The sequence below is a fragment of the Erpetoichthys calabaricus genome, chromosome 13 (genome assembly GCF_900747795.2).
Source record: "Erpetoichthys calabaricus chromosome 13, fErpCal1.3, whole genome shotgun sequence".
NCBI lineage: Eukaryota > Metazoa > Chordata > Cladistia > Polypteriformes > Polypteridae > Erpetoichthys > Erpetoichthys calabaricus.
The window spans coordinates 103,261,815-103,287,107 of record NC_041406.2 but is presented as its reverse complement, the minus strand read 5'-3'; the positions used below and the strand labels follow the sequence as shown (position 1 = coordinate 103,287,107).

Below are 25,293 nucleotides of genomic sequence, written 5' to 3'. Positions count from 1 at the left end.
TTAAAATACTTAGAAAAATTGCTGAACATTTCAAGCAACTTTCGGAGGACTTCATGAATTTTTACAAAATCTGAAAAAATGCATCTATGAAAAATATATCTATTATAAAAAAAAATCTTGTGACGAGACATTTTTTCCTGTGACAAGACGTGATCTTTTGAAGAGAGACAGAGAGACACTTTCACGTCCTGTGAGATGGTCAAGTCACGTCATACCATTTTCAAACAAGACTACAGTCATCTAACCTCTCAGTTGTTGGAATGCTTTTGGCACACACACTTCCTGTGCTCTCTTTGTGCCAAGAGATTTAACCACACCCAGGGTCAGAAAAAGACAAAATAGAATGTCGTAAAGAATTCAAAAACATTGGCGCGATACACATGCAAACCAGGTTAGAGATAATGTAAGTAGGAAAATTCGAAGTCTCAAAAAAATGATAGTAAAGATCGCATTAGCGCAAACAAACAGAAAATATTACTCAGTGAAATACGGAACAGCAAAAAGGGATTGAATAGTGTTTGAGGATGTCTGGGGGAGAAGAGAGACAAAGCAGTGAGACAAAAGGACAGCTGCTGTACAGGCTTTTAAACGTTCAAAGTGCCGCATGAGATGCAGATCACGCAGCACGGCAGCAGCAATCCAGCAGCTGATCGGGCAAAGAGAAGGTTTAAAAAAAAATAAAAAAATAAAAAAAAATTTGGTTTCCCATTGTATCACCGTTTAGGAGGGGGTTTCAGAGGAGCAACGGTGTCTCCTTGGGGTGCAATCAGCCCACCTCTTCACAATGGCACGTTGGGGAGAGAGGGGGCAAAGCTAACTAGTATGAAGTAAAAATAATTTTGGACATTAGGCAGTCAGCTCAATACCTTCTGATACTCCACACTAAATGAAGCCTTGGGAAAACGAGGTCCTCTAACTCTAAGTAGTAAAATGCTTGTGTTACAAGATCCCTAAAAACTCTAATCATTAAAAGATTACTGCTTACTTGCTTAATGAAGAAAGCCGCCAAAGGCAGATGAATAATATGTACAGTATACAGTGCCTTCACCACCCTTGACAAAGTTTTCACATTTAAATAACATACAACATTGGATTTAATTTGGCCTGACGCTAATTAAAATTACCCTAAGTTCTTGTCAATAAGCCGCGGCTTATCTAAGGAAAAAAGTTGTGAAAATGAAAAAATAGAATATCGGCTTATACATAAGTCCGGCTTATACATCCATCGCGGGGGTTGCGTTCCAGAGCCACCCGCGAAATAAGAATATCCGCGAAGTAGAAACCATATGTTTATATGGTTATTTTTATATTGTCATGCTTGGGTCACAGATTTGCGCAGAAACACAGGAGGTTGTAGAGAGACAGGAACGTTATTCAAACACTGCAAACAAACATTTGTCTCTTTTTCAAAAGTTTAAACTGTGCTCCATGACAAGACAGAGATGACAGTTCCGTCTCACAATTAAAAGAATGCAAACATATCTTCCTCTTCAAAGGAGTGAAGCAAACAAATCAATATGTCTGTTTGGCTTTTAAGTATGCGAAGCACCGCGGCACAAAGCTGATGAAGGCGGCAGCTCACACCCCCTCCGTCAGGAGCAGACAAAGAGAGAGAGACACAGAGTTTGTTTTTCAGTCAAAAATCAATACGTGCCCTTCGAGCTTTTAAGTATGCGAAGCACTGTGCAGCATGTCTTTTCAGGAATCAGCTTTACAAAAGATAGCAACGTGAAGATAATTTTTCAGCATTTTTAGACGAGCGTCCGTATCGTCTAGGTGTGCAAACAGCCCCCCTGCTCAATCCCCATACGTCAGGATCACAGATAGTCAGCGCAAGAGAGAGAGAACAGTAAGCCGGGTAGCTTCTCAGCCATCTGCCAATAGCGTCCCTTGTATGAAATCAACTGGGCAAACCAACTGAGGAAGCATGTACCAGAAATTAAAAGACCCATTGTCCGCAGAAATCCGCGATATATATTTAAATATGCTTACATATAAAATCACAATTTAAATGACCGCTACGCGCTTGTGTTGACTCGGCGACGCCCAGAGCAGAAAGAACGCGCTCCGGCCGCTCCAACCGCGCCATGCGGGGAGTGAGAGAGACGGCAATATCTCACACTCTCTCCCCCCTTAAAGAAATTAAATGGGCGCGAGTGAGACCACTGACCTCCCTCCCTTCTATTAGTTATAGGTTATAGTACGTTCGGCTTATCCATGAGTCCGGCTTATCTATGATACGATTTTATTTTAAAAATTCGTATGATTTTTGGTCTCCGGCTAATACATGAGTCCGGCTTATAGACAAGAACTTAGGGTAAAAGACTTTAATGCCAAAATGAATACAGATGTCTTCTAAGTGATCTAAATTAATTATAAAACACAAAATAACTGCCCACATAAGAATTCCTCCAATTCAGGTCAGCATTTAGTAGATGCACCTCAGAAAGCCATGGCAGTATTGAGTTTATCTCATCACCTCTATCAGGTCTCTATCAACTTTCACGTGCAGATCTTCCTCTCCCCTCATTGGCCAAGAATCTGGGCCAAAATTAATGCATTTTCTGATCATGTCTTGAAATGATTTTCCTGGAAATATTTATTTAACAATATTTTAGCAAAAAACATACATTTGTTTTGCCCATTGTGCCTACAACTGGATGGCTTAACATGTGAATTATGCAACACAAGTGTTTTTTGTTTTCTTTCCCATGAATATTTTTGATATTGTTTGCTTTGGTACAGTGTTGGTCACCGAAGACTACTATTCTATGAGAAAATGTTTATCTCCATTCTTACATAGAAAAGTAATGTATAAAAAATTTTCTTTCTGGGTGGAGAATTCCTTTAAAGTCTAATGCTATATTCGCTAAACCACACTTTTATGACCAGAAAAATGTTTACAGCTATAAACAAATAATTAAAAACTAAAATCTCAAAACCACAGCATAGGAATGAATGAACATAATGTCTCCTATGAAGCCTTCACGAAAAAATTATTGTCACCCTGCACAAAACAAACATATTATGCAATAAAACAGGAAATACTGAGTGGAATTTGCAAATAAGAATAGAGATGAACCAAGATTTCAGCCACTTAAAATTTGTGGAAAGTAAGTTTTGAAAAAGAAATGAACTGTTGACAAACCAAAGCATATTGCATGTGAAACAAGGAGAGTGTGTCTTAGCTGCTTTAGCTAACTCGTCTTAATTAAAAGGGTACTTGGACGCTATAGCAGCAAGGAAATACTCAGACTGAGTACGGACACCCCTCAGACTCGCTGTCCTGGGTTTGTATCTCATGCCCAGTCCTTGTCCATGTGCAGTTTGCATGTTCTCCACATAAAGACTGCATTGGATTATGCAAGTTTGAAAGTGGTATGTTACTTGCAGGCTATTTGGCCATTATTTCCTTTAAGTAACAAAATGTGTTCCAAATGGCACCAAAGAGTTCATCAGCACGACAAATATAGAAAAACTTGGCTCAACTATGTGAAATTCACAATTTAAATTAGATTGAATTCAAATTTCGTTTCCTTAAAAAGATAATGAATAACTTTAATGAATAACTTTGCCATTCTCAAAACAAACAGCAAATGAAACTGCCTGCAACAAAGACAAGGAAAAGATCATAAAACAACAAGCCAAAGGTTTGGTGATTATTGATGGGCTTCAGACTTTTCTGCAAGTAAATCATCCGTGATCAAATTCTTGAATTTTCATTAAAGACATTTACAGTGTTGCTTCATAGCAAAAAAAAAAAAGGACAAAAAACTTTAGAATACTAAATTAAATGTGTTTCATATGTGTTGCAACATAAGCGGTCATCTTAATTAGTGATGACGCCTAATTTTTAACTTATGACAACAGTGAAATATTTGTTATTCAAGGAACTGTTGTTCAGTTTTTTACTGCCCTGCATGGACAATTCACATTAGAACTTTATTACAACATTTCTACTTTGATTCAGCCCTCCCAAAAATGCTAAATTTCTTCTAATAAACTCTTAAAAAGATGTTTTGTCATGCTTAGGCTACCCTTCAAGAAAGAAGCTCCACACTGGATTCAACTTTAACTTACAAACAGTGAGCCTAAGGCCGGAGTTATACTTCACGCGACGCGATGCATGCTGCAGCGGACACTCCTGCTACGCAAGCGTTGAAGTGTTTATACTTGCGCACGTACTTTACTTAAATCTGGAGGAATCTGCCAGGTGGCAGTGAGAAATATTATCACGGTGAGAACTTGTTCGACTTCTCTGTGTTGTGAATTGCCAATAACACCCATTAAATTCCGATGACACCTTACCGCAATATCTCTGAAAAGGATGTTTACTGATTAAATCCGGGGATGTGTCCATTCCAGCAAGCATTGGGTACGAGTGAAAAATAATCCCTGGATGATGCCTCGGCTCATTGCAAGGTGAATACAAGCACACACATACACTAGCGTCATTTTAGCAGCACCAAATCCCCAAATCTGCATATCTTTGGAAGGAAACTGGAGCACACTGAGGAAACCCAGCAGGAAAACGTGTAAACTCCAGGCAGGGAATAATTCCAACTCTCTGCACATTTAGAATCCTTTAAGATTTATACTTGATATCACTTTCATGATGAAAAGCATTCAAGTATGTATATTACATTTTACAGATAAATCGGTAATTTCGTTTAAATAATGAATACTGTTAATAATTACACACATGGGGTGACACAGTGGCGGAGCGTTTGCGCTGCTGTCTTGCAGGGAGTCACGTCGCCGATATTCCCTGCCTGGAGTTTACACGTTTTCCTGCTGGGTTTCCTCAGTGTGCTCCAGTTTCCTTCCAAAGACATGCAGATTTGGGGATTTGGTGCTGCTAAAATGACACTAGTGTATGTCCAAAGACATGCAGACTTGGGGATTTGGTGCTGCTAAAATGACACTACTGTATGTGTGTGCTTGTATTCACCTTGCGATGAGCCGAAGCCTTGTCCAGGGATTGTTTCTCACTCGTGCCCAATGCTTGCTGGAATGGACACATCCCCGGATTTAATCAATAAACATCCTTTTCAGAGATATTACGGTAAGGTGTCATCGGAATTTAATGGGTGTTCTAGGCAATTCACAACACAGAGAAGCCGAACAAGTTCTCACCGTGATAATATCTCGCACTGTCACCTGGCGGATTCCTCCAGATTTACGTAAAGTACGCACTCAAGTATAAACACTTCAACGCTTGTGTAGCAGGAGCGTCTGCTGCAGCATGCGTCGCGTGAAGTATAACTCCGGCCTTACGGTCACCTCCAGAATATTTTGGTATGACCAGGGCTGTGGAGTCAGGGTTGTGTAGCTGGAAGCAATTATTGGGTTACTGGCATTGTACAAACTGAACAGACTCTGACTAAATATGAATTGTAATAAAATGTGTTAAAATTTCCAGATTCACATATTCTGATTCGGTTAAACTATTTTTCCTTCCAGACTTGATAAAAATATTGCTTCTTTTTTATTTGTAAGTTTGGTCTTATGTTTAATGCTATTCAGTGTTTGTAAGCCACAACACCATTGCTACAGCCTTTAAACCCAAACTTTAACAGGTTAGATTGGTAAAAAGTAGCCCGATGATTCAGTGATGATCTACCTTGTATCTTGTGTGCTTTCCATGAACATAGCAAACATTAGTCTAATTACAAATAGAGCAGTCAGAGTTGGAGGTACCAGAAATTAAGGAGTCGGAGCTGGATTTGACAGTTTTGTGTACCAATTCTGTAGCCCTGGGTATGACTCTAAATTCAAGGCTCACACAAAGAGGAGTTAATAATAATAATAATAATTCATTACATTTATATAGCGCTTTTCTCAGTACTCAAAGCGCTATCCACACAGGGAGGAACCGGGAAGCGAACCCACAATCTTCCACAGTCTCCTTACTGCAAAGCAGCAGCACTACCACTGCGCCACCTGTGAGGACAGTTGCCCAGGTCCTCCAACAGAAAAACCCATAACAAAGCCTGACATGAAAATGAGCAGGAGAGGCAGGGCAGTACACAGTTGTCAATTTAACATATACAATACCAAGACTCCCTGACACAGTCTCTGTGAGAATTGTACCCTGTAGCAGTGAAAGACAGCAAAATGGATTCCTTCAGGTCAGCAGTTAGTGAATGAGAAGCAGGTAACACAGGAGCTTCCTTGGAGACCCAATCATTTCTGGGTTATTGATATCACGGAGTGACTTGTGGAGTGTTAGTGCGAGGTTCAGCCCTGTATTCCTATAACTAAAACAAGGGCCAATAACATACCACGATCCTGGAAGTCACCTCCTATCAGAGCCAAAATAGGCATTAAATGTCAGGTGAATTAAGGAAGGGAGGAGTGAGGAGAGAAAGTTTAAATGCATGCGCCATTACAGCGCACTGCCGCACCACCTCAGGATCCCAAATTACAACCAAATTAGCTCAAATGGATCAGCATTATTATTTTTTTAAACAGTGGCTGGAGCTCCAAACCTGCCACCAACCACCGAATTTTCCATTGCAAGTTGGAGGACAGGTGAGGGTTATGACAAAAATGAAAAATGATAAGTGATTGTATTCTCCTTGGACTATTCCCAACACCATCTACAATATTTTTTCAAACAAACACAATTTGCTATATTTCCGTGTCTAGCAACTATTCCGATTAGGCTGTGGTGTGAGCAAGACACTATCCACTCATTTTCTCAACCGAAGCGTAGGTGTGAAACACAAAATGTACTGCTCTGAAACAACACCCCACACATGCACTGTTATTCCCAGAAATATGAAGTAACATTGCGTACTTAGGTCACGACGTCATCTGGTCATCTCAAATGCATATGCTTAAGTATATTACAAAAAAACGCATTTTTGACGTTACCGTCCAAGTACTTTATTTTTAGAATTAGATAGATAGATACTTTATTAATCCCAAGTGGAAATTCACATACTCCAGCAGCAGCATACTGATAAAAAACAATAAATTAAAGAGTGATAAAAATGCAGGTATAACAGACAATAACTTTGTATAATGTTAACGTTTATCCCCCCCCGGGTGGAACTGAAGAGTCCCATAGTGTGGGGGAGGAACGATCTCCTCAGTCTGTCAGTGGAGCAAGACAGTGACAGCAGTCTCTTTAATTAAGTCACCTACTGCTCAGTGTCCCTTGGGGGATCGCCAATCTGTTCAAAGCCCTACGCTTACACAAATTTCAGCTTTACGTTTTGTACTGTCCTGTTCGTCAAACTGTACTTTTAAGTTTGACTGCACCATGAAAGGCACTATACAAAGACTGGACGTCTAACAATTTAGTGTGTGTATATCTCACAAACGCATCTCACCCAAACGTATAAAAGGTGAAATCTTAATTTAACAATGGATTTTCTTGTTCTCTCGTTTCACCAGCTACTTCTTTTTCATAAACGTGCTGCGTGTTAACTATGAGTTCATGAGCAGACCCTGCAATGGGCTGACATACAGTTCAGGTTGCTTCTCTCCTCGCTCCAGACAATGACGGAGTTAGCTCAGACCCTCGCGATCACCACCGAGCAAGGTAACAATGACTGGACGTCAATACACACTCAATAAAACTTAATATCTCGTCGTTATCGGCTCGTAATTTGTAGCAAGTAAGCACAGACATGCAGCATCACTCACTGACCCTATGCTGCCGCTGCTGCAGATACATCACTACGCCAGCAATGCGCACAGCTTCCCCAGGGCTGACCTTGCCACAACACCGCACTTCCGTCTCCGAAGCTGATAACCACAGCATTCAACTCGAGATAAACGACAGCGACACAGGTCCCACAATCTGACGCCCTCCAGTGTTTTGCTAACCCTACTTACTTTTCCTTTAATTTAACCCAGCCACCTTGAAGGCTTGTTGAAAAGTCACGTTTCACATGGGCCCAGGGAAGAGCGGTCGCCCCCAGATGACGTCACTAAATCACGCCCATGCAAGCACCGCTTCCTGTTATCATATGACGAGAAACAGCCGCGCTGTCAGCCTCTATGGAATACCATTTGTACCAAAATTAAAGAAATCAACTTGCAATTATGAAATAAACAATCCGTACTATTGGGTTGAAATTTAGGTAATCAACGCAGACCACAGCGTTAACGTTTTCAGTGCACCATCAATTGGAATTTATTTTATAATGCATGAAGTAATAAAATGCACTACTACAAATGCTTCTGATGTGCCATCTGTTTGAATGACAAATGAAATGCATATTTCTCTATTAAATGCCATTTGGCATGGGATTCATAAAAGCAGTTTTAATGTTTGTGATGTACCATCTTTTGAAACACAGACAGATACATGGATAAATATCCTATTATTAAGGTGGATAATCAAATCTAAAAGTACAAATAAAAGAGTCAATAAATTGTGAAAAAAAATGCTTAATTAAATAAAAGTCATTTAATATTATGAAAAGTCACCTACCTAATTATTACAAAATACAATTTCATCCTTTTATCATCACAGGTTTTATTTCAAAATTTTTAAAGACTGTTTTCATTTCATAATGTCTGGATTGACAAGTGACAAAACCATTAAGAGAAGAGGCATTCTGAAATAAATAGCGCTGGCCTTAAGAGAACAGTTGCAATTTAAAATAAAAATGGTATTTAAAAGAGCTCATTTTGAAATAAAATCTGTAATAATAATAAAATGATGACTTTGAACTTCATAATTAGATAACTTTTCATAATAGAACATCCGGCGCCGCCGTGAGTGGCAGCCTTTTCAGCAGCTTGTGAATTTCCCATTGGGATTAATAAAGTATCTATCTATCTATCTATCTATCTATCTATCTATCTATCTATCTATCTATCTATCTATCTATCTATCTATCTATCTATCTATCTATCTATCTAATAATTAGATGACTCATTTAATTATGCATCTTTTCCTGATTTATTGATTAATTTATATCTATCAATGTACTAATGAATGTGACTATGTATTTCATAATTACCATTTATTTATCTCATTTTGGCACAAATGAACTTCTATGGACCCCAACATACGTCCTCAGAATTTCTGGAGCTTTCCATGCCAAATGCCCAACAGTAACGTGCACACACAGCTCTTTGTTTTATTTCTGCCTCTGTCGCTACCTGGTGTATTACATTTTGTTTCCTTTTAGCTGGGTACTCTTTGCTTGAAAACAGTTAGTAAACTTCATTAAAGGGGGATCAAGAAATGCCACTTTTCAGTAAGTATTTGGTTTTTATTATCAATCAAACTGGCATTCAAACTAAGTAAAATATATTGTAAACTATCAACAATAACTTAATTATTTTCTCAAAAATAAATAATTAAATTGTAATATCTCATAAGTATACTGCATCATTTAGTTGTAAATGCAAATAAAAAAAATTAATTCAATAATAAAAATATTTCTTGTCAAATTTTAAGTTAAATGTCTTCATTGTGGTAAAGGTGCTATATTAATATAATGTATTATTATTATTATGCTTGATCATTTCAGTCAAAGCAACCATGGTGAGGCATCTCAGTTAACATTCACCAATGAACTGGGGTCATAAATCAGTCTCAGTCACTTGTAATGATTTACTCAGAAGGCAGAATCAAGAGATCGTAAGTGAACTTTATTAAGCAATTTTCTTCAAGCAAAGCAGTGAGAACATCAGAGTGTGTGCTGTCAGATGGACATACTAGACTGAGTACTTGCAAGAGGTGAGACTTTTCCGTAACACTTACTGACAAGTACGGTTTCTGCCTTCAGTATATTTAGATGTTGTCTAAAATCCACTTATAAAAGCTAGTTCTGCAATTTATATGATATTGGCTCATGTTTAAAGTTACAAAGGTCAGTTTGTTATTGAATCAACAGCCATTAGCATGATTATACATACTGTAAGTCATCCTCCAAAGGTCTATAAGCTTGAACCTCAACTTACAGTACAAAAGACTGAATTCTTCAACAACACAAGTATGTCTTTTCTGTCCTTGCAGATGTGACAAGCCATACTGTCACAATAGCTCCAGTAACTAAACTACACTACATGGCCATCTTTGCTTCAAGTAAACCATCAATTTTCAGTTTAGGCATAGATGAATAAGCTGGACTCATTAAAATAAACTCTGAAAGGGCTCACTTTCCTTGACATGCATGCGTACATTAAGTGCAACAAACAAACTGCACCCAGTTTAGAAAATCTGACTGAATAACCACACCTGAATGCACTGAAAGGAGACTTGCATACAATAAAAACACATCCCTGTTGTTGTAAAAATACGAGAGTCCTCTCATAAGGTGGAAGATTTGGTGGACACTGATGTATTCAGATAACTTATCATCTAATAGAAAGACTCTACATCAAAAACCAACTTTAAAAAACAAAACAAGAAATTGACTTTAGTATTCTAAGGCCACGTCTGAGATCAATTAACAGACTGTTATTCTGATTGTATAATTTTCTGCATCAAGGATATTCAAAAATTATAAAAAGGAAATGAATATGTTTTCTATGCCATGACTGGAGTAAAAGAAAAATTTGCTTATTGTATCCATCTTTGCTTGATGTAATTATTTCAAAAGAAGTTGAGACCGGGAAAGATACCAAAGAAAGGTGCAGGTGAAATGGCATTTTTAAATTATCATGTCAACCACCTGAATAGAAAAATGTGTTGGACCATTCAGAATTTAAAAAATAATCATGTCAAGCAGAGATGGATACTTTTAGCAAAGGTTACCTATTTTTTACTTTTAAATATTATACATTTATTGTAGTTAATGAATGGCTGTGTCAGCACACAACTGCAAAATGGGAAAAAGGTAAATCTTATTCTTATTCTGGGAAACCAAAAGAAAAGGAGGTTAGAAGCATAACTTAACATAACATAAGCATTTTTGCCATATAGCTGTCATCAGGTTACTTTTTAATCAACAACAACAACAACAACATTTATTTATTTATATAGCACATTTTCATACAAATAATATAGCTCAAAGTGCTTACCCAACTTAATCATGTGGACATTGTTACTTAACTCTTTATGACTCTGCTTTGCAGTGTTAGCATTGCTGCCTCACAATAAGAAGACAAGGGTTTGCATCACGGAGTCCTCCCTGCATGGAGTTTGCATGTTCTCCCTGTGTTCGTGTGGGTTTCCTCGCACTGTCCAAAGACATGCAGATTATGTGAACTGGTGACCCGTGTGTGTGTGTTTGTTTGCCCTCTGATGTACTAGCGCCCTGTCCAGGGTTCCTGCCTTACACCCTTTGCTAGCTGAGATGGGCTCCACAGGACCTCCGTGACCCCGGTCTGGATAAAGCAGGTTAGAAAATGACTTGACTCTCCTGTCATTAATAATCTGCTTTTTGGGTCCCAGTATGGCACTGATTTTCAATTTTAAATCCTCAAATTAAGAAATTTCCCCAGCGTTAGTAGGATTACCAAATGAGTGAGAAAAATCTAAAACTCATGATTTTGCATAGACTGATGGTGATTTTGTAAACATTGAGAGTTATTTCAGTTTTGATTTTAAATCGAAGATCAGAATCAGTTCAAATGTACTATAACATGTTTACAAGAAAATATTAATTAATCTTTGACATCTGTAGAAACTTATTTTTATTGGGATGAGGTAAAGATTCTGTCTTAAAATTAAGAAAAAAAAAAGACCAATCACTCACAGGCAATGAGATACTGAGATGTGAAGGCCGGAATAATGAAAACAGTAACTGACACCACTCATTCATATGCTACATTAAATTGGTATTTCATTCTAATGCTTGAATTTGATACACTACTGACTTCCTAAAGTTTACTGAACACTTTATAGTGTCCTCCACTTGGCTCCAGTGATATTCTGTACATTATGGGCACACTATGAGCCAAGTCTGCTGTTGGTGCATGCTACTGCTCAGCCATTGAATTTCCATTTAAACTGGTATGTCATTGGCTCTGTCATTGCCCACATCAATACTTCACCATGAATAAGTTGGAGGGTTTTAAGTTGGTTAGTGGTTCTGTCAAGATTATTCAAATAGCAGATCTTAAGGTCTTTTTTGCTATATTAAAAAGCTTTAAAATACAAAACTATCCATATCAGTGACAGTGGCGATGCTACATAAGGCAGTAGTGACTGAGTGAGACATCTCAGCTGATGTCACCAAGAAGTGGTCCACTTTTTAGTATTTAGTGGCAGTCCCCCCATGAAGGAGCATAGAACTCTTAATGTTGATGGCATAGAAATGGGAGCTATTTGTGAGAGTTTTATAATCCAGATGTTGCGTGTTCATAGCTAGCCACTGCTAGTTACCACAGTGCAAATGACCAGACTAGGATGGATTCTGATGTGATTCCATGACAAAACACCTTATGTGGAACATAATGGGTTACCAGGCAAAAGATGTTTCATTTGTTTTCAACACAACAGAGACAATGAGCTGCAAAAAATCCATGTTATGCACTAACAACTGAGTGACTGACACCAAAATGGAACTCAAAAATGAACCATACCTCAAAAACTCCACAGCTTATTTGGCACAAGGATGACACGCAACTTTGTGATGCATACCAAATTTGTAAGAGTAGGAAAAGTAACCTGAACACTACAAAAGAAATACTTCTCTACAGAAGCATCATTAGAGCTCAGTTACTGTATGCAGCACCAGTATAATAACACGATTGCAAAGCACTCCTCCAACAGAGTCAGTGCCTTTAAAGCAAAGCCCTAAGAATGGCACTCAATGCACCCTGGTATGTAACCAATGACCAGATACACCAAGACACTAAATCCCCATCAATTCAACAGTTCATTCACAAGAACTCCATCAAAATCTTCACCCAACCAGAAACTCATCCAAAAAAAACCCTTCAAGGAACTCTCCAATATGATATAAACCACTACAAGAAACACAAAAGACCAAAGGCAATACTGGATGACTAATCACCTAAACCGTCCTACAGTTCAGCAACAGAAACTCATACAACCCCTGCCCAAACCACTCAAAACTAATTGTCACATGCCAAATTAACAAAAATTTTACAGGTTAAATACATAGAGATGATGAAGTTTGAGAGGCATAGCCTCAGTCCTCCGTGAGAGAAAAAAGATTCCAGTGAATATTTTCTCTGTTTCCACGCCCTTGGGCTCTAATGGCTGCTGCCATCAACTGTCAGAAAGTCAGTGTGTTCAACACCCTTTACACTCCTTTAAAATGGTGTTGGTTTTCCCCCAAACCTCAATCAGTACTGTATGGTCTACCGAGGTTTCCATAAAATGTTTGTTACAGAATAAGGCACTTGGAAAGCGCAGTCAAGAGATAAACAGAACACAACTCGATACGGCTGTTAGACGATCAGTGATTTCCTAATTTGAATTTAGGAAAGAGCCACTGGAAGGAACATGGAAATGACTGAGAAAACCACAAGGTACATAACACGTTTTTAACTGTAATTCCATGACTAAGAAAACAAGAACAACCTGAAGGGCAAACCAATCGAGTGGACTGTTTAAATCACAAGAAAGGTTGTTTTCAAAGGTTTTACTTTCTTTCCTGAACACTTCATGCCCAGCCTGGCAATGATTGCTGGAAACCATTTCCAATGTAAATTTCTATAAGGGGAAGAGCATCTATTCATCTTCGTGACCCATTTAGCCAGGATAGGGTTGCGCAGCAGCCGCAGTCCATTACCGGGCAACCAATTTAGCAACACCAATTCGTTTAAACATGCAAGCTCCACGCCAGGAGCACCAGGGATAGGATGGAGAAATTCTGCTGACGTTCTACTACCTTATCCAAAATTACCCAGCCATTTAAGGCCCAACTTAATATGTCAGAAATCTGTTTTTGAAGAGTCACACTTTCTGAATGTGTTTCCATTATGGAGCTAAGATACATCTCTTTCACTTGATTGATCTATGTTTCACTAATGTCACAGTTGTGACAGTGGCAAGTGTCTCCTATCTGACTCAGCCTAATAAAAGGGAAAGGAAAAATATGTGATTCTATTTTAATGGTCTCCTACTGTCCTCTTGTGCACATCCAAAAAAAAGGACTTATTGTCTTTTTTTTTTACACTTGCCAAGTTAACAAATATTTCTCAGATCCTCTTACTTTCTTGATTTTGCCCTTATTATCTTTGATCAGGCGAATTTGCACTCAGAGATGGCAAATGGCAAAACTGGATACGGAAACACAATAACAACAAATACATTAAAATAAATCAATGAGATGGTGTGTACCAGTGATATTTTCATAACAAAAACGAGAACTAGAACTAAAAATATTGTTTTTCGTTTTACAAGAATGACAACTGAAATTAAGGTAAACAGAGCGAGAAACTAAAACTAAATCTTCTTCTTTTTTTGGCTACTCCCGTTAGGGGTTGCCACAGTGGATCATCTTCTTCCATATCTTTCTGTCCTCTGCATCTTGTTCTGTTACACCTATCACTTACATGTCTTCATTCACCACATCCAGGATCAGACCAAAAAAAAAATCCAATATTTAATAACTAAATTTTGACTTTAAATAAAATATTCTTTTGTTTTTCTTGTTATCCTTTTCTTGAACAGTCTGTGTTAAAATTGATTAAAGCATCAGAATTAAAAGCTTTTAAAAACAACTAAATATTTCAATTAAGGTCGAAATTGAAATCCATGTTTTTTGTTCACCACTCTATACTTTCATTTGTATTCAATGAGTATTAAGTGAGGAATTGCAATGGCAAATTTAGAACACATGGAGGGTGCAGAGCAAATACGCTCTCTTTGCTCTCACTCTTTTCTTAGCCAAATATGTGCCTTACCTATCTGTGTGTAAAGAATTCTTATGTGATATGAAACATAAACAGTAGCCAATGTGCATGCTGCCCAGTTGAAAAGTGAATAAGCTACTCTTCTGGGTTCATATATTTGTAAATCTGACTCTGAAGGAGTCCTTGCCTCACCACCTTCAGTACTGGCAGCTGAAATCGTCAACATACAGTCTGCTGGCGCCAGTGGCCGAGGATCTCGTCTGTGCACCTGCATTACAGGCGTTCATCAAGCGAATATTTTCACTGTGTGACTATCTGTGCAACGGACGTCGTTGCAACATTACCAATTCTCTTGAAATGTGTGCTTGTTTAATGTATCGTGCTTGCACAGACTGGTTTCTTGGGTTGAAACATTTGATCTTGCTGACTGTACTCATTAGGCCACTTAACTGTTTGCTCATTGATAGTCAAGCTATGTTTAACGGTATTATGAACTGTGAGTGTACTTTGTTGACTGAAATATAACTTGCATTGAAATATGTGTAGGTCAGCATTTGTGGTCTTGCAACAGAAAAAAAAAAACTAAAATTGTACTAATATTATGTAAAAAGACCAGAACTAAATAAAATCAAAACTAAAATTTTAAACTCAGAACTAAACAAAAATAAAAATAGTTGACTCCATTGAAAACTAGAACAAAAATAAAAATAAGAATTTTATAAAATAAAAACTAAAACTACAATTAATATCAGAACTGAAATATCGCTGGTGTGTACACTCTTTCACAAATAAATTTCTTTTTTTAAATTATCCACTGTTGAAGTAAAGCTTAAGAGGCTTAAGGTTATGGTGAATATTTAGAAAAAAATGAAGCAATAATGGAGAAGTGAATAAAATGAGCTAACTGGATTATGCGACACTAGGTGTGCATGCCTCAAGAGCGAGGGTGGAGGGTTAGAGTTGGCGGGCGGGGCTCTGCCGTGCGTATCCCATGGTCTTAGAATTGGTGGGCGGGACTCTGTCGTGTGTATCCCATGGTCTCTGTCTTGCGTGCCATGGTCGGCTGCTTAGTGAATTGTTGGTGGGCGGGGCTCTGTGAGTTGGCGGGTGTGGGTCTGTCTTGCGTGCCATGGTCGGCTGCTTAGTGAATTATATATATAGATATTGCCTAAAAATGAGAGCTGGTCTCAGTACGACAGGCTGGTGTAAGAAATGCGGGTGTGATAAAGTCCAAACGACTGCAGACACGATCAGATGTCTGGCCACGGGAGGTGCCGCTGTTAACTCCACAGTGGTACAAGTTTGTTTGTAAACTCCCCTTTCCAATAGCGACGTAAGGATTAATTTCAAACACAATCTGAACTCTAAAAGTACTTTAATTCCTGCTGCTGTGGTCTGTAAACAAAATTAAATACATACACTAAGTTACAACGTTACGTACAATTACACATTTGAAATACTCTGAACATGTAATTTTAACAAACATTTGAACCTCTTTATATCAAATTATCCATGATAAACTTACTTTTCCGCAAGGACGCACAGCATTAATGGCTCAAGTGATAGGAGAAAAGGACAAACTATTCTCACAACGTGCAGCAAGTAAACAAAGGAACGAAAGACGTGCGAAGCCTGAACTTTCACCCGGAAATATTCTGCCATTAGAGGTCGCAATTCAACCTGACAAAGGACTTTCTGACATAGCCGTCCCCAAATTTGTTAGCACAAATTTGTACTTCAAGAAGAAAGTCCTCGTCACCCATCTGGTCTATATCCATCACAGTCTTCAACAGCTGAAAGCCTGACTAATTTGACTGTGGGTCGGACATACACTCGATCCTTCACCTGAATCTTCACCGTACGTATGCGACCATCAGGTCCTGGGTAGGTTTCAATGATTTTACCACTTGGCCATGATGCTCTTGGGAGTTGTGCATCAATAATCATGACTACCTCTCCAACCTTCAACTCATCACAGTCAGTCTGCCATTTCTGACGGAGCTGGAGACCAGGTAAGTAATTCTTGACAAAATTACTCCAGAAGTCCATCCATCCATCCATTTTCCAACCCGCTGAATCTGAACACAGGGTCACGGGGGTCTGCTGGAGCCAATCCCAGCCAACACAGGGCACAAGGCAGGAACCAATCCTGGGCAGGGTGCCAACCCACCGCAGGACACACACAAACACACCCACACACCAAGCACACACTAGGGCCAATTTAGAATCACCAATTACTCCAGAAGTGATTAGCTAAAATCTGACTGTGACACCATCGCTGTCGTCCCAGCAAATCATCTGGAGGGTAAACTACCTGTGGTAGTGAAGCATCTCGCTGCCCCATGAGCAACAGATTCGGAGTTATAGGGTCAGGATCTGTCACATCTGAGGATACATAACCCAGGGGTTTGGAGTTCAAAATACCTTCAACTTCTATAAGAACGGTAGCTAATACGGCCTCAGTCACAACATTGGTTCCGAGAACTACTCGTAAGGCACTCTTCACTGACCTGATTTCCTGTTCCCAGGTCCCACCAAAATGTGGACTACTTGGTGGGTTGAACTGAAATTTCACTTGTTGCTTAGCGAGTTGCTCCTGCAATGAAGGTGTCATGGCAGTAATAGCTTCCTTTAACTCAGCTTCTCCTCCTCGAAAATGTGTACCTCTGTCAGACAGAAGTTCAGCAGGCTGGCCTCTTCTTGACACAAACCGACGGAAAGCCATGAGAAATGCATCAGTATGTAGATTTTCAATTAAATCTAAATGAACACAACGAGTAGTCATACATTTGAATATAATTCCCCAAAGTTTTTCCGTCCTCCGGCCAATTTTCACCGTAAAGGGACCAAAGCAATCAACCCCTGTGGACCAAAAGGGTGGCTTAAATAGTCGTAGTCGTACTGGAGGTAGATCCACCATCTTTGGAGCCTGAGTGGTGGCACGCCAACGCTGGCATTCCCTACATTGGTGCTGATGTCGTCTGATAGCCTCGCAACCCCTTAATATCCAATATTTTCGTCTTACCTCCGTAAACACAGGCTCTGGGCCTGGGTGCAGAAGTTTTTCTTCATAGTTCTGAATGAGCAGTTTAGTTATTGGGTGACATGGGTCCAGTACAATAGGATGGATGCCTTCCTCATTAAAACCCTCTATTCTTCTTATCCGGTCACCGACTCGAATGAGACCCACTGTATGGTCGAATTCTGGTGATAATGTCCTCAAGCGACTGCTAGAGGTTATTTCCACTCCTGATTGAAGATTCTTGACTTCTACAGGGAAACTGCTCTGTTGAGCTCTTCTTAGGAGTTCAACTTCCGTCTCTCTCCAGGTTTCTGCTGAGGAATAAGCACTTGGATTCCCTTAATTCCAAGACTGGAAAAAAATGGGATCTGGAAGTCTAGTGTGCTGCTCCATTACAAGACTTCCACAAAAGGTGGCATTCCTCATTTCGGTGGAGTCCTCAGGTGGGCCAGTAATCAAGGAACATGGCCATTCGTTAATAGGCTGTTTGAGAAAGGAAGTTCCATTACTCCATCTGTTTAACTCACTAAGTTCCTTTAGGGTGTTTCCCCGGGTAATGTCATCGGCTGCATTATCTTTGGTTGCTATGTAATTCCAGTTGTCTAAATTGGTTAAGTTCTGTATTTCTGCTACTCTGGTGCCTACAAACACTTTATACCGACAGGATTCGGACTTCAGCCAGGTCAATACTGTAGTGGAATCACTCCACAAGAGTACCTGCCCTATAGGCAAACTCAACTCTGTGGTAAGTAGCTGCGCTAACTGAGCACCAGTTAAAGCAGCACAAAGCTCTAGACGAGGCATTGAGATTTGCCATTTGGGGGCTACCCTGGACCTAGCCATCACGAAGCTAACATGTACTCCCCCCTTTTCATCTTCAGTGGCGCAGTGGTAGTGCTGCTGCTTTACAGTAAGGAGACTGGAAGATTGTGGGTTCACTTCCCGGTTCCTCCCTGTGTGGATAGCGCTTTGAGTACTGAGAAAAGCGCTATATAAATGTAATGAATTATTATTATCATTATTATTACGTACTGTAGATAAGCAACAGACCCATATAATCACTCAGAGGCATCACAGAATACATGTAAGTCTCTGTTAGCCCCAGGAGTATCAGCACATGGTGGGATGTAGCAGCGAGGCAAGATTACATGCTTTATACTGCCTAGCTCCTCTACCCAGGTAAACCATCATTGCACAAGGGTGTCAGGGGTAATGTGATCATCCCAACCACTTTCAGTCTTCCAAAGGTCTTGTACCAGAACCTTGGCTCGTGCTGTAAAGGGAGTGAGAAACCCCAGTGGGTCATACTGGCTGGCAAGTACCTTATAAATGTTCCGCTTAGTTGGCTCAATGCATTCAATTGGGCAACATCTGTAACCAAGACCGTCCATGGCACAGTTCCAGCGGAGACCTAGTGTTGGCTCTAGTGGCTCTTCGCCATGCTGTGAAAGCCACAGTACAGAATTCTCTGATTTGGCCTCATCTGGGAGATGTTGAATGACTGATGCGAAATTGCCAGCCCACTGCCTAATTTCAAAGCCACCTGCAGAAAGATGTTGACGCAATTTATCATTGAGCGATTCACAGTCTGCCTTTCTTAGAGAAAAAAGGAAATATGTGGAACTGCAAGAACTCAGAAAACAAATAGAGGAAGACCTTAAAATAGATGAGCGATGTAGACTACTAGACACTCAGGCTAGAGAAGCATTGAAGGAAAGTGAGGCTATAGCCGGGCAGTTGTCCCAGCAGCGGCGTCTCCAAAGGGCTGAACAGGACTTAGAAGAAGCACAAATGATTTCTTCATTTGTTCTGGAAAATGAATGGAAAGGGATTGTGACCCCTACTGTTCCCCAGATCCCAAATCACTTCTCAAATCTGTCAGCACCAACTAAAGATTTGCTAAATGTGAATGCAGAGCCCTTCACCATGTCCTATCCATTAGACCTGAGTGGCAGAAATAAGGATGACAGTGCTAGGGTCCCTACTGCAACAATAATGTCCCAAGACCACCAGGATTTTAGTTTTCCTATAATTAATACACCAATCCAACATGTAACAAACAATATGCAGAGTGGAAACCAGGCACCAACTGCCTGGGGGTCCACGACTTGTACATCAGCCTTTCCAACTGGCGGAGAAGACATATTGCCACAGAAGCTTCTAGCAACTAGAACTGTGCCAATTAATGCTGTGCCTAAATTTTATTTGATGTTGATCAGTGGACATGACCTCACCAGTGCCTTTCTAAATCTCTTATATACTCATATATATTTCTCTTCTGGTTCTTCCTGCTTCCACTTCAAAACTGGTCCCGCCCACACCCAGCCGACACGGCATTTCTCGATTATTCTTTGTTAGTTGTGGTAATTATAACTCAAAGACACATGATATTCTATATGGTGTTCCACAAGGCTCTATCCTGGGTCCGCTGCTCTTCTCAATCTACATGCTTCCATTAGGTCAGATTATCTCGGGACATAACGTGAGCTACCACAGCTATGCTGATGACACACAGCTGTATTTATCAATAGCACCTGATGACCCCAAATCTCTTGATTCGCTAACACAATGTCTAACCTGTATCTCAGAATGGATGAATAGTAACTTTCTCAAATTAAATAAAGAAAAAACCGAAATCTTAGTGATTGGCAATAATGGATACAATGAGGCTATTAGAAATAAACTGGATGCATTAGGATTAAAAGTCAAATCGGAGGTAAAAAGCTTAGGGGTAACCGTTGATTGTAATCTGAATTTTAAATCGCATATTAATAAAATCACTAGGACAGCATTTTTTCACCTAAGGAACATAGCAAAAGTTAGACCTCTTATATCATCGAAAGATGCAGAGAAATTAGTTCATGCGTTTGTCTTTAGTCGGCTAGATTACTGTAATGCACTCCTCTCAGGACTACCCAAAAAAGACATCAATCGTTTGCAGTTAGTGCAGAATGCAGCTGCTAGAATCCTTACCAGGAAAAGAAAATCTGAACACATTTCTCCAGTTTTGATGTCACTACACTGGTTACCTGTGTCATTCAGAATTGACTTTAAAATTCTGCTTATGGTTTATAAAGCTTTAAATAATCTCACCCCGTCTTATATATCGGAATGTCTGACACCTTATATTCCAAATCGCAACCTCAGATCCTCAACTGAGTGTCTCCTTAGAATTCCAAGAGCAAAACTTAAAAGAAGTGGTGAGGCGGCCTTCTGCTGTTATGCACCTAAAATCTGGAATAGCCTGCCAGTAGGAATTCGCCAGGCTAATACAGTGGAGCACTTTAAAAAACTACTGAAAACACATTACTTTAACATGGCCTTCTCATAACTTCACTGTAATTTAATCCTGACACTCTGTATATCCAATTCATTATAATAACTATTCATTCAAAATTTGTACTAACCCCTACTCTCTCTTCTGTTTCCTTTTCCGGTGTCCTATTGGTGGTGGCTTGTGCCACCACCATCTACCCAAAGCACCATGATGTTCCAACAATGATGGATGGATTAAAAGCCAGAAGTCTGTATAACCATCAGCATCAAGTGACTCCGTGAGAACCCTAACTACAAAGAGGACTATTTCATTTATGTTAGGTAGAATGCCCAAAGGGGACTGGGCGGTCTCGTGGCCTGGAACCCCTACAGATTTTATTTTTTTCTCCAGCCTTCTGGAGTTTTTTTTTGTTTTTTTCTGTCCACCCTGGCCATCGGACCTTACTCCTTTTTATGTTAACTAAGGTTGTCTTATTTTAATTTCTTATTTGTCTTTTATTCTTCTTTTCTTCATTATGTAAAGCACTTTGAGCTACTTTTTGTATGAAAATGTGCTATATAAATAAATGTTGTTGTTGTTGATTCCTATTCGTCCTCTTCCATGTCATGCACTATACTGGCCTGCTGAGCGTAATACATCCAACAGGTACTTGAGGTGCTGACACAACGGTAAAGTAGCTTTACCACCTTTGCGGGAGCCACTTGTGTCTTTACAAGAAGCTTCTTACACAGCAAACATCAGAAGCTAAAAATTATCGTGAACACATTCGAGAATACAACTCTTCTCTAGCGTTTGCTTCCATGGGTGCACAGATAACTCAACCTCCTGGCCACGGACCATACTGTTTTAAAATACACGGGCAAATTTATCACCAAATCTCTCCACTATACGCTAACACTTCTACCTCTCCAGGATATGGACAGTTGTATGTTTTGACACAGCGCAAGCTACTGAAGTACCCTTATAAAATAAAGCAAACTCTGCATGCAGCGAAAATGTACTTCTCCAGCTAGATTCCATGCTCAGAACCATCAACACCTTCGCTAAATCATACAAACACATGCATGAAATCGCTCAGTCCAAACCAACAGCAAATGTACGAATGGTTTTCAAGGAAAACACTAGGCAGGATTTACCACGATACAATGCCCCGACATGTCACACCGATGTTGCAGCGATTTTCGTCAGAGAAGATGGCGAACCGCCTGCCGAAAGGGACATTTGCGTCTATCCCATAGGCAACTCCTGTAAACACATTTTCACGCTCAATATGAATTACGATCTTATGGTTTACCCACTTTTATTCCCTTACGGAGACATTGGCTGGCACAAATATTTTCAACATGTTCCCGATAAAAGAACCGCCAAGCGAATAAGGCTTACTCAATGCCAATTTTACACGTACAGATTAGCAATGAGGAATACATTTAGTATTTTGCACTCCAGCGGCAAACTATTCCAACAGTACGTCGTAGATTTGTATGTTAAAACAGAAGGCGCGCGTCTCAACTATCTCAGATTACATCAACAAGATCTGCGCGTGGAACTATCAGACGCACTGCAGGCAAACGCTGAAAATAACAACGTACGTGTAGGCAAAATGATCAGATTACCGTCCACATTTCCAGGAAGTCCAAGATACATGCAACAAAACTATCAGGATGCCACGGCCATAGTACGTAAATTTCGGAAAGCCTGATTTTTTTTATCACTTTCACATGTAATCACGTTTTTTCTTCTTGATTTCTGAATTCCTTTCTCACCGTTTTCCTTTCCTATTCTTACAGGACGTCGGCTAGTATTTAATAATAAAGTATGCAGCAAGTTACTTATTTAAGTATCTCTCTTAATTATAATTTACTCACACACACACACATACAATAAGTCCATATACTGTACCTACCTACTTTAAATTGTCGCTCACTTACTAAAAAACGATGAGCAGCAGATGTACAATAACCATTTACATCTACAAATCAATTAAGATAAATTAAAAAACTGTCATAGAACAGAGGAATTTAGCAAAAGTGTATCTCAGGCCATTAGCCCTCGCATCGAGTTTATGCCAATAATTTTTGACATCAGGCATTTAATGAACAATATATTGTTGTGTCTGACTTTTTCATGACTTACCTAACCTTTCTAAAACTATGATCATGACATTAAAACATAAAGTAATGATAATAAAAACAAGACCTGTTTGTATAGTCAATAAATCTGCCGTTTGGTAATTTAAAAGGGCATGAGGGAATGTTTGTCATTGAAAACAAATGGACAATAAAAATGTGCACAATTTAAATCAATCCGAACGCACTGTTTACACGAATCGATGAAACCGTATGTAAAGAGATGACGAAAAATAGGTAACGTTCAAGAAAGCGTGACTGAATCATTTATTTAGCAGCTTCCAGAAGACTCGCTGATGTACGATTACTCGTGACGGATTGGTTGATTCGTACAATGGACTTGAGCTCGGAAGCTGATAAGCGAATTCAAAACGCAATTTGCGAAAAGCCCGCGCAGACGTTTCCTCTGCTGTGTTCGAACAGGTCGTCTTAGTGCTCATATCAGGCGATGGACCTGCTTGTAAACGAAACAGTTGGTTAGTTGCAAACTCAGTAGAAAATGTCTGGAAGAGGCAAAGGAGGTAAAGGACTTGGTAAGGGTGGCGCGAAACGTCATCGTAAAGTACTACGTGATAATATCCAAGGCATTACCAAGCCTGCAATCCGCCGTCTAGCTCGACGTGGTGGCGTGAAACGAATTTCTGGTTTGATCTACGAAGAGACTCGCGGCGTGCTTAAAGTATTCCTGGAAAATGTTATCCGGGATGCCGTCACTTACACCGAGCACGCCAAAAGAAAGACCGTAACTGCAATGGATGTGGTGTACGCATTGAAGAGACAGGGTCGCACTCTGTATGGCTTCGGAGGTTAAGCGGCCATCGAGACGTTGTACACTAAATACCCAAAGGCTCTTTTTAGAGCCGCCCACTTTTTCATTTTGAGAGCTTGTCTTGTATACAAAACTGTACAAAGCGGCTTTTGGCTGGCTTACAAAAAAACGATAGTACGTGCATGCGTTCAGCTATGGTACGCAACAAACCTTTTCAAGCGTCTTTACTAACCGACGAAAGGGGTGGAAAGGATGGCTGACATGTCGCCTGTAATCGGGCAAGCTTAATGTGGCCATTCAGAAAGCAATTCTTTAGGTCAGTAAAGTCAGTAGGTCAAGCGTCACCCAAATATGTACATTGAGACTGTGGAACACTGCCGGCTGTAAACTGGGGAAGGAACTTAAGGACCCAATAATGCAGGCAGAGCACATGAACGTATGTGGAAAAAGACGACCTGTATCCCTACACTAGATTAGATAAGCGGAGCTCTTTTTAGATTAGGTAAGTAGCTCTGAAAAGAGCCGTTGGTTTTGAACAAGTCCAGCTCTTTACTTCGAGCTGCTGTACACTGTAACTGTCTTGATGCCCTCGGACATGGCGTGCTTTGCAAGCCTCACAGCAGTGGATTTCCCGGGAAGAAATGGTTGAGCGCTTGTTATAGTGCGAGAGGCCTCACCGGCGATGCGCTCGAAGATCTCATTCACAAACGAATTCGATTCCCATTGCCTTTAGGATGCCAGTGTTAGGGTGAACTTGCTTTATCACCTTGTACACGTAGATAGAATAACTTTCCTTTCTGGACTTTCTACGCTACTTCCCACCCTTCGCTTGGCTCTTAGAAACAGCCTTCTTGGAGCCCCTTCTTCGGGGTAGGGGCTGCTTTCGGCTCAGGCATTGCTACTCACAGTACAGACGAGCAGTTGAATGACACGACTGACTGGAGTATTTCTTCTCACATGGAGGACCGAGGCAATGTCTCACACTCCATCTGTGTTTTTAATCTGAGATTAATTTGTCTCGTGACAATCAGATTTATCTTATTTTGGTTAAGGGTTGAGTGAATTCCTGTTGAATTTTTAGGATGGTTTAGGTGATTATTTCTCCAGTATTGCCTTTGGTCTTGTTTCTTGTATTGACATTTATCATATTGGAGAATCCCTTGAAGTGTTTTATTTGGGTGAGTTTCTAGTTGGGTAAATAGTTTGATAGAACTCTTCTGAATGGACTGTTGAATTGACAGGGATTTGGTGTCTTGATGAATCAAGTTGTTGGTTACATACCATGGTACATTGAGTGCCATTCTTAGAGCTTTGTTTTGGAGGCACTGAATCTGATGGATGAGTACATTGGAAG

The 25,293-nt window shown here is 39.8% G+C and overlaps 2 protein-coding genes across 3 annotated transcripts in view; one reads left to right on the top strand and one right to left on the bottom strand.

Annotated features, from left to right (window-relative positions):
• The window catches only part of tbrg4 (transforming growth factor beta regulator 4), a 52,780-nt gene extending 44,789 nt beyond the window's left edge, over nucleotides 1–7,991 (bottom strand). Inside the window, exon 1 of one of the 2 annotated variants that reach the window (XM_028817376.2) lies at nucleotides 7,849–7,991. The gene's annotated coding sequence lies outside the window, so the exon portion shown is untranslated. Of the gene's footprint in view, nucleotides 1–7,660; nucleotides 7,680–7,848 lie in introns of those variants that run through there. The other variant, XM_028817378.2, reaches the window with a different exon arrangement.
• Nucleotides 7,992–23,656: 15,665 nt separating this feature from the next.
• On the top strand, nucleotides 23,657–24,011 carry LOC114663571 (histone H4). Its single transcript, XM_028817387.1, has one exon. It carries the CDS (start codon nucleotides 23,670–23,672, stop codon nucleotides 23,979–23,981), a length of 312 nt encoding a protein of 103 aa, XP_028673220.1. The 5' UTR covers nucleotides 23,657–23,669; the 3' UTR covers nucleotides 23,982–24,011.
• The last annotated feature ends 1,282 nt before the right edge of the window (nucleotides 24,012–25,293 follow it).

Coding starts and splice junctions, on each gene's coding strand:
- LOC114663571 (XM_028817387.1), top strand. CDS start 23,670: ATGTCTGGAAGAGGCAAAGGAGGTAAAGGACTTGGTAAGGGTGGCGCG.